General features: G+C 47.6%; 1 protein-coding gene across 3 annotated transcripts in view; it reads left to right on the plus strand.

Annotated features, from left to right (window-relative positions):
* The first annotated feature begins 7,479 nt into the window (after positions 1 to 7,479).
* Positions 7,480 to 13,293, plus strand: part of Tmcc2 (transmembrane and coiled-coil domain family 2) — a 37,256-nt gene continuing 31,442 nt past the window's right edge. The window contains exon 1 of one of the 3 annotated variants that reach the window (XM_036202260.1): positions 7,480 to 7,888. In XM_036202260.1, the coding sequence (XP_036058153.1) occupies positions 7,682 to 7,888 (207 nt within the window). In that variant the 5' untranslated portion in view covers positions 7,480 to 7,681. Of the gene's footprint in view, positions 7,889 to 8,436; positions 8,906 to 13,293 lie in introns of those variants that run through there. The other 2 variants (XM_036202261.1, XM_036202262.1) reach the window with 2 other exon arrangements.

Consider the following 13,293-nt stretch of genomic DNA (forward strand, 5'->3'; position numbering starts at 1 on the left):
CCATGTGGCTCTAGCTACGTATTATCAACCCTCCTCTAAACCGACCGCACTGTGGCATCACATCTTGAAAACAAGTACTATCTTTTCTACACCAGATGTAAGGCAGGCCAGGGTGGAGTCCTGCTGCTGCATGGGTATGCCCCGGGGCTTTATAATGCTCCCTGGAGATGATGTGTGACACGAGTATGTATATTCCTGAATAAGATCTCACGTGGGATGGTGTCATTCCAACTCCCATGAGAGGATTCCTGGATTAAGTTCCTCTTTGGGAAGTCATAAGATCAACAGAAGTTACTCATTTGGGTTTTTCAGTTTTTTCTTTTCAAGAAACTGACATTTTCTTCTTGAATCAGATAGTATCTCTCCACTCGTATATCCGAAACAAAGTGTGGCATCTGTTAGAAATAAAGGCTAGACTTCAGCGCGTGGTTTGCCATTCCAAACTGGGTCCCAAGGGGTTGAGATAAACTATACCAAGGAAAGGAAGTCCTGCAGAGCTAGATTTTCAGGATCTGTTAGGAAAGGATAAAAATGGGGGAAAGCTCTTTTCAATCATGTGGAAAGTTATTTGGAGATTGCATATTAATATCATACATGGCCAAGGACCCATTTAAAGGAATGGAAAGGTTTAGGTCTGAATCATACAGCACACAGTGGGACTCACATGACAGACATGATTATTGCCACACACAGCAATCATCACGTAGTCTAGGTGACAGTGCAGTAGGCATTGTGGGAAGTCTGGACAATGAAAGTAAGCAGACCTGGTTTGGCCTTCTCCCCAGCCACACAGGTGGGCTTGGACAAGATTTGATCCCATCTCACCTTCCAGGAAATGAAAGTTACACTGCTTCCTGATGAACTTCGCTTTACAGACGAAATGAAAGCGTGTGCCAGGCAGCCAGTGAGTGGTCATTTAATTCACACATGGGCCGATAAATGGCCAACCAAGTCTTTCCCTACCCTCATGCTTCTCAAGCTTCAGGATGAAAATCACCTGGGCCACTTCTCCAAAAAGCAGATTTTCAGATTCCATCTCCAGAAATTCCAATTCTGTAGAATAAAAAAATGAAGCCCGGGAATCCACATATATAACTAAATTCTAAAGTGTTTATGTTACTATTTCATAGGTCATGCTTTGAGAAACACTGTCTTATGATCTCAGAGAATTAAAAAAAGACAAGAGATTTCTACCACCAAGAGGCTACAAAAACTTGATAGTATGCAAGAGGCCTAAACAGTAAGTGATTTTATTTTCAAGACACCGCAGGTAGTTCCTACCTAATGGAATTAGGATTGTCCTAGACAACATCTTATCTTTTAGCCCTTGTGATGGATGACTGTGTCCTTGATCAGTCATAGCAATCTGTCCCTTTTCTAGACTTTGGTACATCTCTCCCATTCAGCAGGCTGATAGATGTTGCATCTCCAATCCTGTGTTATTGCACATTGGATGTGTGCCTCATTTCCCACAATTGGACTTTAAGTATCTTTTATTGTTTTATCCTCCACGAGCAACATGGAAATCCTTTGCAGTGGTAAGTATTTCAAATACATACTTTAATAAATACAGATATATGGGAGCTGGAGAGATGGCTCAGCGGTTAGGAGCACTGGCTGCTCTTCCAGAGGATCCAGGTTCAATTCCCAGCTCCCCCATGGCAGCTCACAACTGTCTGTAACTCCAGTTCCAGGAGATCTGACACCCTCACATAAATGCATAGATAATAAAATTAAATTAAAAAATCAGAATAAACATAGATATACATATTGAACTGTTGACCAATAGTCACTGTCAAATCTTTTGCCATGTAAGTGTCTCAGACTCAGCCGTGATTGGTTGAGGCCTAGGCTTTGGAAAAGGTGGGTAAGTGCTGTAGTCCCACAGGCTGCTTCCTCCTAGAGAGCAGGGAGAACTCTTACCTCTCAGGGCTGCTGGGAGGATTAAATAAGAAAATGTTCACAGCATTTCCAGCAAAATGTCCAACACTGTGGTTACGTTTAAGTGAGATACCAGCTCTTGCTAGTACACCTGAAAGGGCCACACAGAGTATACAGAGCTGTTATTTCTAAACAAAACTGGTATTTGATCTTTCTGCATGTGTGTGTGTGTGTGTGTGTGTGTGTGTGTGTGTGTGTGTGCCCGTACACTCAAGCATGCATGGATGGCACATGTGTAACGGTCAGAGGGCGATTTACAGGAATTGGTTCTCTCCTTCCACCATGTGAATTCTGGGAATTGAACTCAGGTCATCAGGCTTGGCAACAAGTGTCCTTACCCACTGAGCTATCTTGCTCATTCAGCTTGCTTCATTCAGTTTTCTGGCATAAGCCATGGGACCAGCACAGGCATTTCACAGGTACTGTTTACTAGACTCTTCACCTTGCTTTTTGAAACAGGGTCTCTTATTGAACTTGGAGCTCACTGATTTGGCGAGGCTGTCTGGCTAGCAAGCTGCAGGGATCCTCTGCTCTCTGTCTCTTCAGCATGTGCTATCATCACATCAGGCTTTTTACGTGGGTGCCCTCATGTTTGTGTGACAAGCGCATGAGCTGTCTCCTTAGCCCCTTTTTCTTTTATTCCAAGGTCTAGAATTTTAACCTTTAGGAAACTGGTTGTCCAGAAATGTGTGTGGATTCTCTATAGAGAAGAGAAAGTCATTTTACCATCCCAGCTTTCACAGAGCAGTTCAACAAGGTTTATGCTTCACAGACCTTCTCTGGTCATGTGATGATCATGAGTCTTCTCCCATTACTGAGGAACATCCAGCTCTCCAAATAAAGACTACCTGAGACAAGACACACAAACTTTCAGCTTTGTGCTGTAGTTAGGAAATGCTCCAGCCTGAGTGAGGCAGACAATGGGCTCTCGGGGCTATTGTGAGAGCAATGGGTTTGCTTAGTCCTTTGGAATATATTCAGTTAACTGTAAGAGGGACTGTGCCATGGAGGAAATGATATAAAATACATAAACTCTGTACATTTAGGAATTTCAGCCAAAAGCAAGAAACAGACAATTCTCGGTGTATAAGAATAAACTGGCTAGTGACTAAACCATGAGAGATTTATTTGATAGATTGTAATAGAATTGTTCTAAATGGTTACAGAGACCAAGAGAATATGAGTAAGTAATAACCTGGAATAATGTAAGAAATGCAATAACATGTAAAAGGCTCTGGGCACATTTTAAGAAAACCAGGGGAAAAAATGGCAAAGATTAGTTTAAACTCACAGCTTTCAGCAATTGTGGAGTGATATAGACCCTTCCCAGTGCTCTCTGTCTCTTACAAGAGCCAATGAGAACCATAGGCTTAAGTGGTGGGATTGTGACGTCATTCACCCTCCAGCCAATCTCTGTGATGATTATTTGCATAGTTTACTCCTCCTTTTCCAAAAGAAGTTTTCTTTTCATGACAGCACTGAGTGGAAGTGTTCATCTCTGACAGAAAAGGAAGAAGAAAACTACAGTAACAAAGAAATATTTGTAATTGACATTGGTATCAATATTACAGTGAGCAAAACTGTAACTAGTCCTGAGAGTGCTTTTCCTTCCTAAGTGTTTCACTCTACTTGGTATGCTAAATCGTAAAATAGCTCTCCAACAACTTGACAGCTCCTTATCCATTCGATGTTTAAATGTTTTAAAATGGATTCCTAGGGAGGTGGAGACAGGAGATCAGAAGTTCAAAGTACCCTTGGCTACAGTAGTGAGTTAGAGGCCAGCCTCAACTACCTGAGATTCCGCCAAAACAAACAAATAACAACAACAAAAACCCAAAGATTTAAAACAGACTTCTAACTCCAGACAGAGTAAAAGAATAATACGTACCAATTTTCTGAGATGCCCTACGAATCTCTCAGTGTTAAGAAAAAGAGAGAGCTCTAATTTCACAGCCCTAACTGTTTTTATAGAAAGCAGGAAAGGTCACCCACTCTAGACTTACCTGCCCATCTTCACTCTTTACCATCTATAGGGAAAAGCATCAGTTCACCAAACTGCCCTGGGTGTTGACAAGGATTCTAGGGTACTCTTCTTTTTATATATATTCGTTCACCAGGTTAGCAAATGCAAAACTAGTGAGGGCCGACTTGTTTATTATTCCAATTGAGATTTCTACTCAAAGAGCATGTTTAGTAGGTCAGTTCTGCCATCCTCCTGCAACCTAGGGGTGTGGAGCCATCGCTTGCTCCATTCGGGTTTACTGACGTCAGCCTTGTGTTCAGCATGGGTGTTTCGTAGGCCCTGTCCGCTTGGCTCTTCACAAAAGCAATGTGAGCATACACATCACAGCCCCTTCACAGTTGAGAGAAGAACATGGGTTAAAGAGGCTCATCGATTTGGTTGCCCAAAAGAGAACCAGAATTCTTACATAAAATTTTTGACATAAGACTAGCATTCTTTCCACTCCACCATATTTATTTATTATAATTAGACATACCAAAACAGAATGGAAAATTCTACCCCTATATGCCAAACATAGCCTCTTGTTTTGTGAGTCTGCAGATGTTCGTCCTATCTTAAAATTTAAACATATAGTTAGTGCTTGTATTTTCTCAAAGCAACAGAGGATGATCGACTCAATGCTTAAGCAGAATTTCAATCAGCCAAAGTGCTTCTGAGTTGTATCCATCTCAAGTACTTAATTGTTTATTAGGGCCAATGAAAATCTGCCACTGACTACAAGCCAGCATCCAGGTCTCTCCAACGACATCACTCCCAAACTTCCTTCGAGGTAGCATATTTGTTATGTAGTATGTCCCTTTGTGAAACTTAGAAATGGCTGGAACAGATCTGAGTTTTATGGTACCATCTGGAAACTGGATGACATCTGTTATAGAAGTCATGACCTTTAACCCTGTGCCAGGCAGTGTCTACATGCCTTCTATATATTACCCAACATTCTAAAAGGCAGACAGCCATTACCCCAATTTCCAAATAACTAGGAAACCTGGACATGGTTTAGAGATGGAGGTGTAGTTTAGTGGTAGAGTCTAAGCTTGGCATGTGTGAGTCTCTGGGTTCAGTTCCCAATAGCATGCCCCCAAAAGAAGGGAAACAAAGTGAATTTTTTGAAAAACACTAAAGACTTCCCATTGATGTGTCTCACGCTTTGTACATCATGTATAAGTATATGATGATATAAAAATCAAACAAGCTAGATGCTTGGAATCCCAATCCTTGGGAGGCTGAGCCAGGGGGATCCCAAGTTAGAGCCTGAACTGTATATAGTGAATGGCTTCCTCAAACAAATAAACAAACAAAATCAAACTCAAGGTGAACATCGATGTAGTAGTGAAATGAGGTATAAATAAAATAATACAATGTTTCTGTTTCCTGAAGGGTCTCTTAAGGTTTTCGTTATGTATATATTTACTTTGTTTTTTTTTTTATGTGTATGAGTGTCTTGCCTACACAGATGGCTGTGCACCCTGTGTGTGTACCTGGTGCCCAGGTAGGCTAGAAGAGGGTGGCCAGAGAAAGTGTTGGACCCCCTGGGACTAGAGCCACAGACCATTGTTAGCTGTTGTTTGAAAGCAGAGAATGGAATCCGGTTCTCTGGAGGAGCACCCAGTGCTCTTAGCTGCTGAGCCATCTCTCCAGGCCCATTCTTGAAGGATTCCTGAGGAACTCCCTTCTGCTTTGCTTCAGCTTGGAGTCCGTTCGTGAACATGGGTCAGGGTGGGCCCACTGCACTCGCCACACTCCTTACCACCCAAGGCTCACCCGGGGTTCTGCAGTTTTCCCAGCTCAGGCGGAGAGCAGTATGTTCCTCTCCTTTATACCTTGTACCAAGGGAATCTGCCCCCACCCGCTGTCTGGTCCTACCCACGTTCTGCTCTGGCACCCTGCCATTCCTCACCATTGAAAATTCGAAAGGCTTATAGCTTTGCATTCCCAAATTGTGCCTGATACTGTGTAGTGAATTATGGGAGGTGTTTCTGCATTCCCAGCCCATTCTAGATTCCAATTTTCTAAAAACGGAGCAGCTTAGTTTAGAAAGTGGCTCCCTGACAGTAGTAAATTCTTAACAACTTGGTCTCTTTTAGGATACACATCAAAATAAGGGGTTGGAATGGGAAAAGAGGACTTAACAGAGTCAGGAAACTCACAGACTAGTGGGACTGAAGTGAGGCGACCGCGGCCTGGGGAGTGTGAACGAGATGATTGGTAAACTGTAAAATCCTTCAGAGGAAGCTCTGTGACTCACTGGCAGCCCAGGCCAGTGGCTCTCAGACATAGCACGCATCAGGATGATCCAAAGGGCTAGATCTCTGGGTCCATAACTTTTGATTTAATAGTGTCCAGGAGCTTGTATTTCTGTCTGGATCCCTAATGACACTGATGCTCAGGTCCCTGTTTAGGCCTTGAGAAATTCTGGCTGCTGGATAAGGGCAATCCATCGCTGCCACAGTAGGCATACAGTTTGCAGGGGGAAATAGTAATTATTAATACTAGTAGTACTTCTCTCCATTTCTTGGTAACCCCAGCATCTGCTCTCATCTTCCACATAGCTCAGTGCTAGTATGGGGCAAAAATAGCATTCCTCCTCTGTTCTGCAGTATGTATCATTAATACCTGCCAGCAATGACCCATTCTTGTTTAAAAGCAGCTTTCAGGGAGCAGGGGACTCTCACATGTTTTTGTGCACCTAGTTTCTGAACGGAAAGCCTAAGTTCTTATGAGACGTGTATTTAAAACAGAGAAAGGGGCAATGTGGCGGAACACACCCTCTTCTTTGCATTTGTAGCTATGAATGCAGGCATAGGTTTGTGACTCAGACCACGTACCCTAGAAGGGAACAGCCTGCCCCTCACTGAAGGGACCAGAGATATAAGGTGCAAAGTTAGGGGAGTGATGATAAACACCTTCCTGTGCCCCAACATAGCGAGGAGACGGGATGACTGTAAAGGCCTAGCCTGGGAGAGGTCGCTCCAGAGCCCGCCCTCCGCAGAGCTCCTACGCAGCCTCCTGTCGCCCTCCTCCAGACCCTCCCGGGGGACGCGCGGTGCAACCAAGCCTACAGCGGTGTCCGCGCGCCGCCGCGCAGCCCTCCGGCCTTCCCATTGGCGGGCGGCGCCATCTGCGCTCGCCTCGCCCTGGCGCCGGCGGGCGGAGGCCCGGGCGGGGTAGGCCGCGCTCGCGGCGGGCTGTGGCCGCAGCTTTGCGCTGCTGCTGGCGAGGAGCGGGGCGCGCGGCGGGAGGAGGCAGGCCCATGCGGGGCGGCGGCGGGCGGCGGGGCCCGGTGCCCAGGGCGGCCCTACCGGACCCGCCCGGCCGGCTCCCGCGCGCCCTGCCTGGCCCAGCAGCCCGGCCTGCGGGCAGGGATGCGCCGTGTGGTCCAGCTTCCCGCCGCCCTGCGGGGCCCTGAGGCAGAAAGTTTGGGGGTCGGGAGCCGCCCTCCTCCCCGCCAGTGACTGCCCAAGGACTCCTGCAGCCCGGCTTCGCCCGCCACCTGCCTCCGCTCCCCAGGTCGGAATGAACTATCCCAAGGCTCCCTCTCTTCGCCCCTCCCTCGCCCTCCTTTAAAAAGAGATTTTTCTTAAATTCAAGAACTCGTGATCTGCCTACTCCCCTCGTCCATAATTTGAACCCCAGGTCTTTTGAGTGCAAGAGGGGGTGCGGTCTCCTCCAAGACAGCACGCTAGAAGGACAGATTCCCCTTGCCGACCCACTTACACCATGAAGAGGTGCAAATCGGACGAGCTGCAGCAACAGCAGGGCGAGGAGGATGGGGCTGGGATGGAAGATGCGGCTTGCCTTCTGCCGGGCGCGGACCTCCGGCCTGGGGAGGCCTCGGGTGCTAACTCCGCTGGCGGGCCAACTTCAGATGCTGGCGCTGCGGTGGCACCCAACCCGGGTCCCCGAAGCAAGCCTCCTGATTTAAAGGTGAGCGCAGACCGTCCCCAGGCAAGCCCAGCCCGCCACGTAGCTTTCCCCACCTCACGCAGAGGTCAGAGAGGATGAACGATGTCCCGCTAGGACCCCAGGGGGAAGTTAGATACCATTTGTGTCTGTCTATCAGTTCCATTTCAGGCCCCCGTGTTCTTCATTATTCAGCAAACGGTCTAATGACTCACCCATCCGAGATTGTTTGAAGAACGTGTGTGAAATGCTATTTGCAGACAAAGGGCTGGAGAGATCTAAGATGCTAACTTAAAAAGTTCACAGTACTCTTCCTTCTGTGGGAAGGCTGGGAAAGAAGATTGCAGCATGGGATGCTAAATAGGTTACCGTTACCTTCCTATGCCAATTAACCTCCTCCGGGGGGGATTTTTGAGCACCTTCCTGAACGAAGCTCAGTTTGTCCATCTATGAAAGGGGGGTGTAGATGTCTTGCCGTTAGGTGGAGCCAGAGGTTAAGCTAGTGCTTGGAGATCGCTGTCTGCCTGCTAAACCAACCCCCAGGGTGGAGAACTGACAGGTGGCAGGGCAGAGCTTGGGCTGGTTGGGGCCTCGGTTCAAGTTGCACACATGCTGAGCCGGCAGCTAGAACCAGAATTGGAAAGGGCCGTTCACATGGAGCTGTTTATTTTCCAGCCTGAGGTCTTCTAGATTTGTGAGCTGGATTGAATATATCTCTTGTGTGGATTACGGCAGCAGCCGGGATAAATAATGCGCCTTTGCTGGAGTTACCACTAAGACTGCCGGCTCAGGCTCCTCAGGCCAGTTCACAACTGGGCTGAGAGAGATGTCAGCCCCAGGAAGGAACTTAGATGCCTTCGGGATTAATGCCTGGGGAATTTTCTCCGGAGAGGTTGCAGGGTCTGGGATAGCGGAGCAGAAAGGACTCCTGTTCGTTAGGTTAAAGCCTGTGTCCCTCTGACTGTGGGCACTGAGGAGCTCACCAGAGTAAGCCAATGACATTCCTTCTTTGGCCTGAACAGCTCAGAGTCAGGAAGCCAGGTGAGTGCATGTGCTCTTTTGTGTGGTGCATTCATGTGTGTGTGTGTGTGTGTGTGTGTCCCTTGGGGGGGAGGGAGCTCCCTCACTCCTTGTGTGTACTTTTACAATTTTGTAGAAGTTTTGCAAATCTGACCTCTTGTCCACCAACCTTACGCCTAAACGGTGGGCTCTGTTGGCCACCTAGGCTCTCTTCACAAAGCTTGTCATCTCATCAGACCCCAAGAAGTCCCTCCCCCCAAGTGACATGTTTTCTGTGTTAAGTGAGATGTGCAGCCGAGTGGAATGGGGAGGGGATCCTTTGGCCTTGCTCCGCTGGCTGTGGTATGTGGGGCTGCAGTATCTCTGTAAATCTAAAGCTGCCGGGAGGCTGCTGTCTGTCCCCTCCTGTATCGTCCGTCTCTTTTCACTGCACTCATTTTGGTTGGAGCAGCAAGCCCTGCCCTTGACTGCAACATAGTAACTGCTAAACTGTCCTGAAGGAGAACTGTGAACTGAGGACCCGCACCCACACCTCACCTCCACCCACACACCCCACCTCCACACAACCCGGCAGTGTGGACCCAAACAAGGAGAACTCAGCCTCTGCAGCTCATGCAAGCACAGGGAGGCACACAGAGCCTCTGCCTGCTTATCTCGGCCTGCTTCATCACAGCATGTTTACCGCATCAGAGACTTCTCCGCCAGATGTGACTTAGGGGCCACCCCAGTCTGGCATGTCATTTAACTTTTCTGAAGAAAGGGACGAGGGGTCTTGGACTGTGGCCAAATTTGTTTTCCAGGACTGAACCGAGTTTTCCATGGCGGATGGTTTAATGGAAAAATTCCCTCATTGTCTCTACAAGTGGGTAGAAGTTGACTTGTTCTCAATTTGACGGCGGTGCCAAAAGGGACGTGTTTTCTTTTTAATTTGAGGTACTGTTTGTCCCGCACCTGTGGTTAGTGGATGCTGTTCAGCAGTCCTGGCTTGCCTTTGCTTTTCATTTTGGACTTGGAGCTAGGAACTTTCTGTCCCTTAGTCCCACTTCTATATCCTTGTGACAGCTCCAGGCATTGTGACCGATAGTGTGCCTTGGAGGGAATCATCTTGAGCAAGGAGCATGTAAGGCGCTGTCTAAAGCACCTCCACGGTAGGAGAGGAAGTGGAACAATCAGTCGTTGCTAGAAGCATCTGAATAATGCTTCACTGGTGATGGGCAGCAGTGTCAGGGGCTTCAGCTGTCTCTGGTCCTTTAAGAAGCACCATAGCATGTGTTGTACATTTCTTAGTTTATTTTGTGTCGGGGAGAGGTGGACGGCCTGAGATCATGACTAGAATCTTGGGCTTGCTAGCCTGGGATCTGTGATTATAGAGTGGGTAGGGCTGAGGGTGGGGGTGGGGGGAGGGAGGAAAATATCTACGTAGCAGGGATTTTTAACCGGTAACTATAACAGAAAAGCAACCTGCAAATGGGCCTGGCCCCACAGGAGGCTTGTGTAAACACTTCTGAGGCTTGCCACAACTTCACATAAGCATGTATCCTCCAGGGGCGATCTAGCAGACAGTATGCAAGGGGAGCGTGACAGTCTAGCGTGGATTCCTGACTAACCACCCCAACTTATGTCTCCGTTCATTTGTTCTCACGATCCCATCCTTTGCTGCTGTCCGAGTCCCTGCTCGTTGAGGAGAGAGGCTGGGGTGGCTTGTCACAGCGTCTGCTGTCTGACCAAGAGTGTAACAAAAGTCTCCAGTGAGGAGACTGGCTGCAGTGAGAAGGGGTGGAGAGGAGCTCAGGAGAACTCTGAAGACAGAGGTCCTGTTCAGTTGGGGCCTGGGTGAACCGCTGAGCTGAGTGTATGGTTCTGTCCTGCACACTGGAGAAGCCTGAGGTTGGGGGCAGGCATTGTCCCACTGTTCCCACCAAACTGTTCAGTTGAGGAACAGGGCCTTTCCCGAGAGGAAAAGCCTGGGGATGCTGGTCAGCGAAAGTTCCCAGAGGTGTTCTGTCTCCTTATAAAAGCCGGATTTCCCCCTGGGATTTCTGAGCAGTATCATGGTTGTTCCCTGAAGAAAGGGGAGAGTTCCACCATCCACTGTTCCCATCTGGTTGTAAGTACTCTTTTGACTCGAGACTCCTTTGGGAGGGTTCAGATCCTGTTCTGTTTGTACCACACTCTGAGTGAGGAGCAGAGAAGACAACAGACCACCAAGGGAAATTCATAGCCAAGTCCGAGGTGGTTCACCTGTATGGGTGCTCGGAGAGGCTTCAGTGCCCTGTGAATGGCTCAGGAGCCTTTCTTGGTCATCAGTCCCTTGACAAGAGGGTATGTTTGGGCAGTCAAGATACAGGACACTTTCAGAGGGAAAGATGTTATTGTAGACAGTGAAATGGGACATGCATATAAAAGTATCCACAGAGAAACATGTGTAAAGTTTAATAAAAACAAAGATAGACAGGTCATCTATTCACCACCCAAACCAAGAAAAGAACATCGGAATTCCCAAACCTCTGTGTCCCTGTACTTTTATGGGTTTTGTTTGTTTGTTTTTGTTGTTTTGGCTTTTTTTGTTTTTTGTTTGTTTGTTTGTTTGTTTGTTTTTTAAGACATAGGGGTTGGTTAAAATTTGTGTATCAGTCTTTAAATGAAGGAGAAGATTAGCTATTTTGGGGGGGGGTGGTATGAAGGCATGTGTGTATCCTAGGACTTGGGATGATTCAGTGACTGTAGAGAATGGCTGTCTGGAACCTTGCTGTGTCCTGGAGTCCTACTGTCCTTTAGAAACTCAGACTTGAAGATCCCCGCAATCTATGGGACATGAGCCCCCAAGGCAGATTTCATCAGGGAGGTAGGCTTGAGGGAGACCCTAACCCAAGAAATGGAAACTTAGTTCTTCAGCAAGGCAATTACCTTCACTTTCAGTGAGACTCCAGGTCCCCTGGGATGAAACACTTGCAGGAAAATTCCCAGGACACCCCAGGCTTCAGTGTGCTTGGAACACTATGCAGTGACATCTGGAACGTGGGTTAGGCAAGAAGGGTGCTTGAAGGGGAGACGGCTTTAGATCAGGATCTTAAAGAAAGGGCAGAGCATTAACTACCAGACGAGAGGAGAATTTCCAGCTAGGATAATAAGATGATAAGAACCAAAACCTCTATAGACTTTACCCTGTTCCCTGTCAGTGCCAGGGACCAGAGAGCTCTGAGAAATGCTGAAGTTGCTAGTTTTGACCCATCTATATACCCTTTGAGGACAGAGGACCCCGAGGCCCAGGATGTCCCCCACCCCTTTAGCCTGCAGCAGTATTCAGAGCAGCCTGCCCATGTATAGGCTCAGGAGGAACTAGGGCCGGCAGGACAGCATGTGGCACATGAAGCTCTCTGTTCCGCCACATATTGGGTTTTAGATTCACTCCCAGCTGCCCTAGTTGCAATTCAGAATTTTCAGAACGTGCTTCTTTTTTGTGTGTATCCAATTGTGGCTTCGCTGCCAGTCACACTAAAACCGCCTTCCTCTATAAGCAGTTGAAACATTCAATAAGTTATGAATATGGAGGCGAGGTAAAATGATACTATGGGTAGGGAGAGGTTCAGCCGGTTCTCAGGGTGTGGCTGGGTGGTCTTACTGCCAACCCAGAATCACCTGCGTTTACCTCTTCCATGATCCTTGGCATCTCCCTTGGAAATCCCCATCAACGAGGATGGTGCATCTTTGGACCGATGCCCTGGCTAAAGAAGGGTCCACTTCTCTGCCAAACACAGGAGACTCTCACCTGAATCAAAAAGTTAAAACAAAGCTGCTGGAGGCGGAGGAGGCAGGTTTTGGGTTTGACTTCTCAAACCAAACTACCAAAGGTTTCCTCATTCCAACCAAGTTAGCTAAGTGACATCCACTTCAGAAAATGAAGCTGGCTGCAAGGGCGTGACACCCCCCCCCAAACCCTCTCTGAGACACTTATGGGGACAGTAAGTTCATTCTCCTGCCAAGCCAACACATTCTTGGCAAATTACTGAGATGATAAATGGAGCCAGGGGTTTAAGCCATAGCAGGAGGGATCTGGGCTAGACACAAGCAGAAACCGCTCAGCTGAGCATTTTAAAGTTTTGGAAAAGATGGAGCCTTTGGAAAAGGTAGTTCTCCAGAGATTACATAACTTCTTAGGGTGGTGTTGTAGACTCAGGACAAATAAATAAATTGTAATAGGCATGCTTGCACTGCAGACTCTGCCAGGTAATAGGTGAGGCGGCTGCTGCTCGCCAGTCACTCAGCTTGTCAAGGATTCTGCACACTGCTGGGTGAAGAGTTGGAGAGCCCTTGGAGCAAGCACTGGAGGCCAGGTCGCAAGACAGCACAGGATTAATTGCAGAATGAGTGATACAGATAATGAGCCCTCATGGGTTTAGGGTAGGGGA

The sequence above is a fragment of the Onychomys torridus genome, chromosome 11, assembly GCF_903995425.1.
Source record: "Onychomys torridus chromosome 11, mOncTor1.1, whole genome shotgun sequence".
NCBI classification, from domain to species: Eukaryota; Metazoa; Chordata; class Mammalia; order Rodentia; family Cricetidae; genus Onychomys; species Onychomys torridus.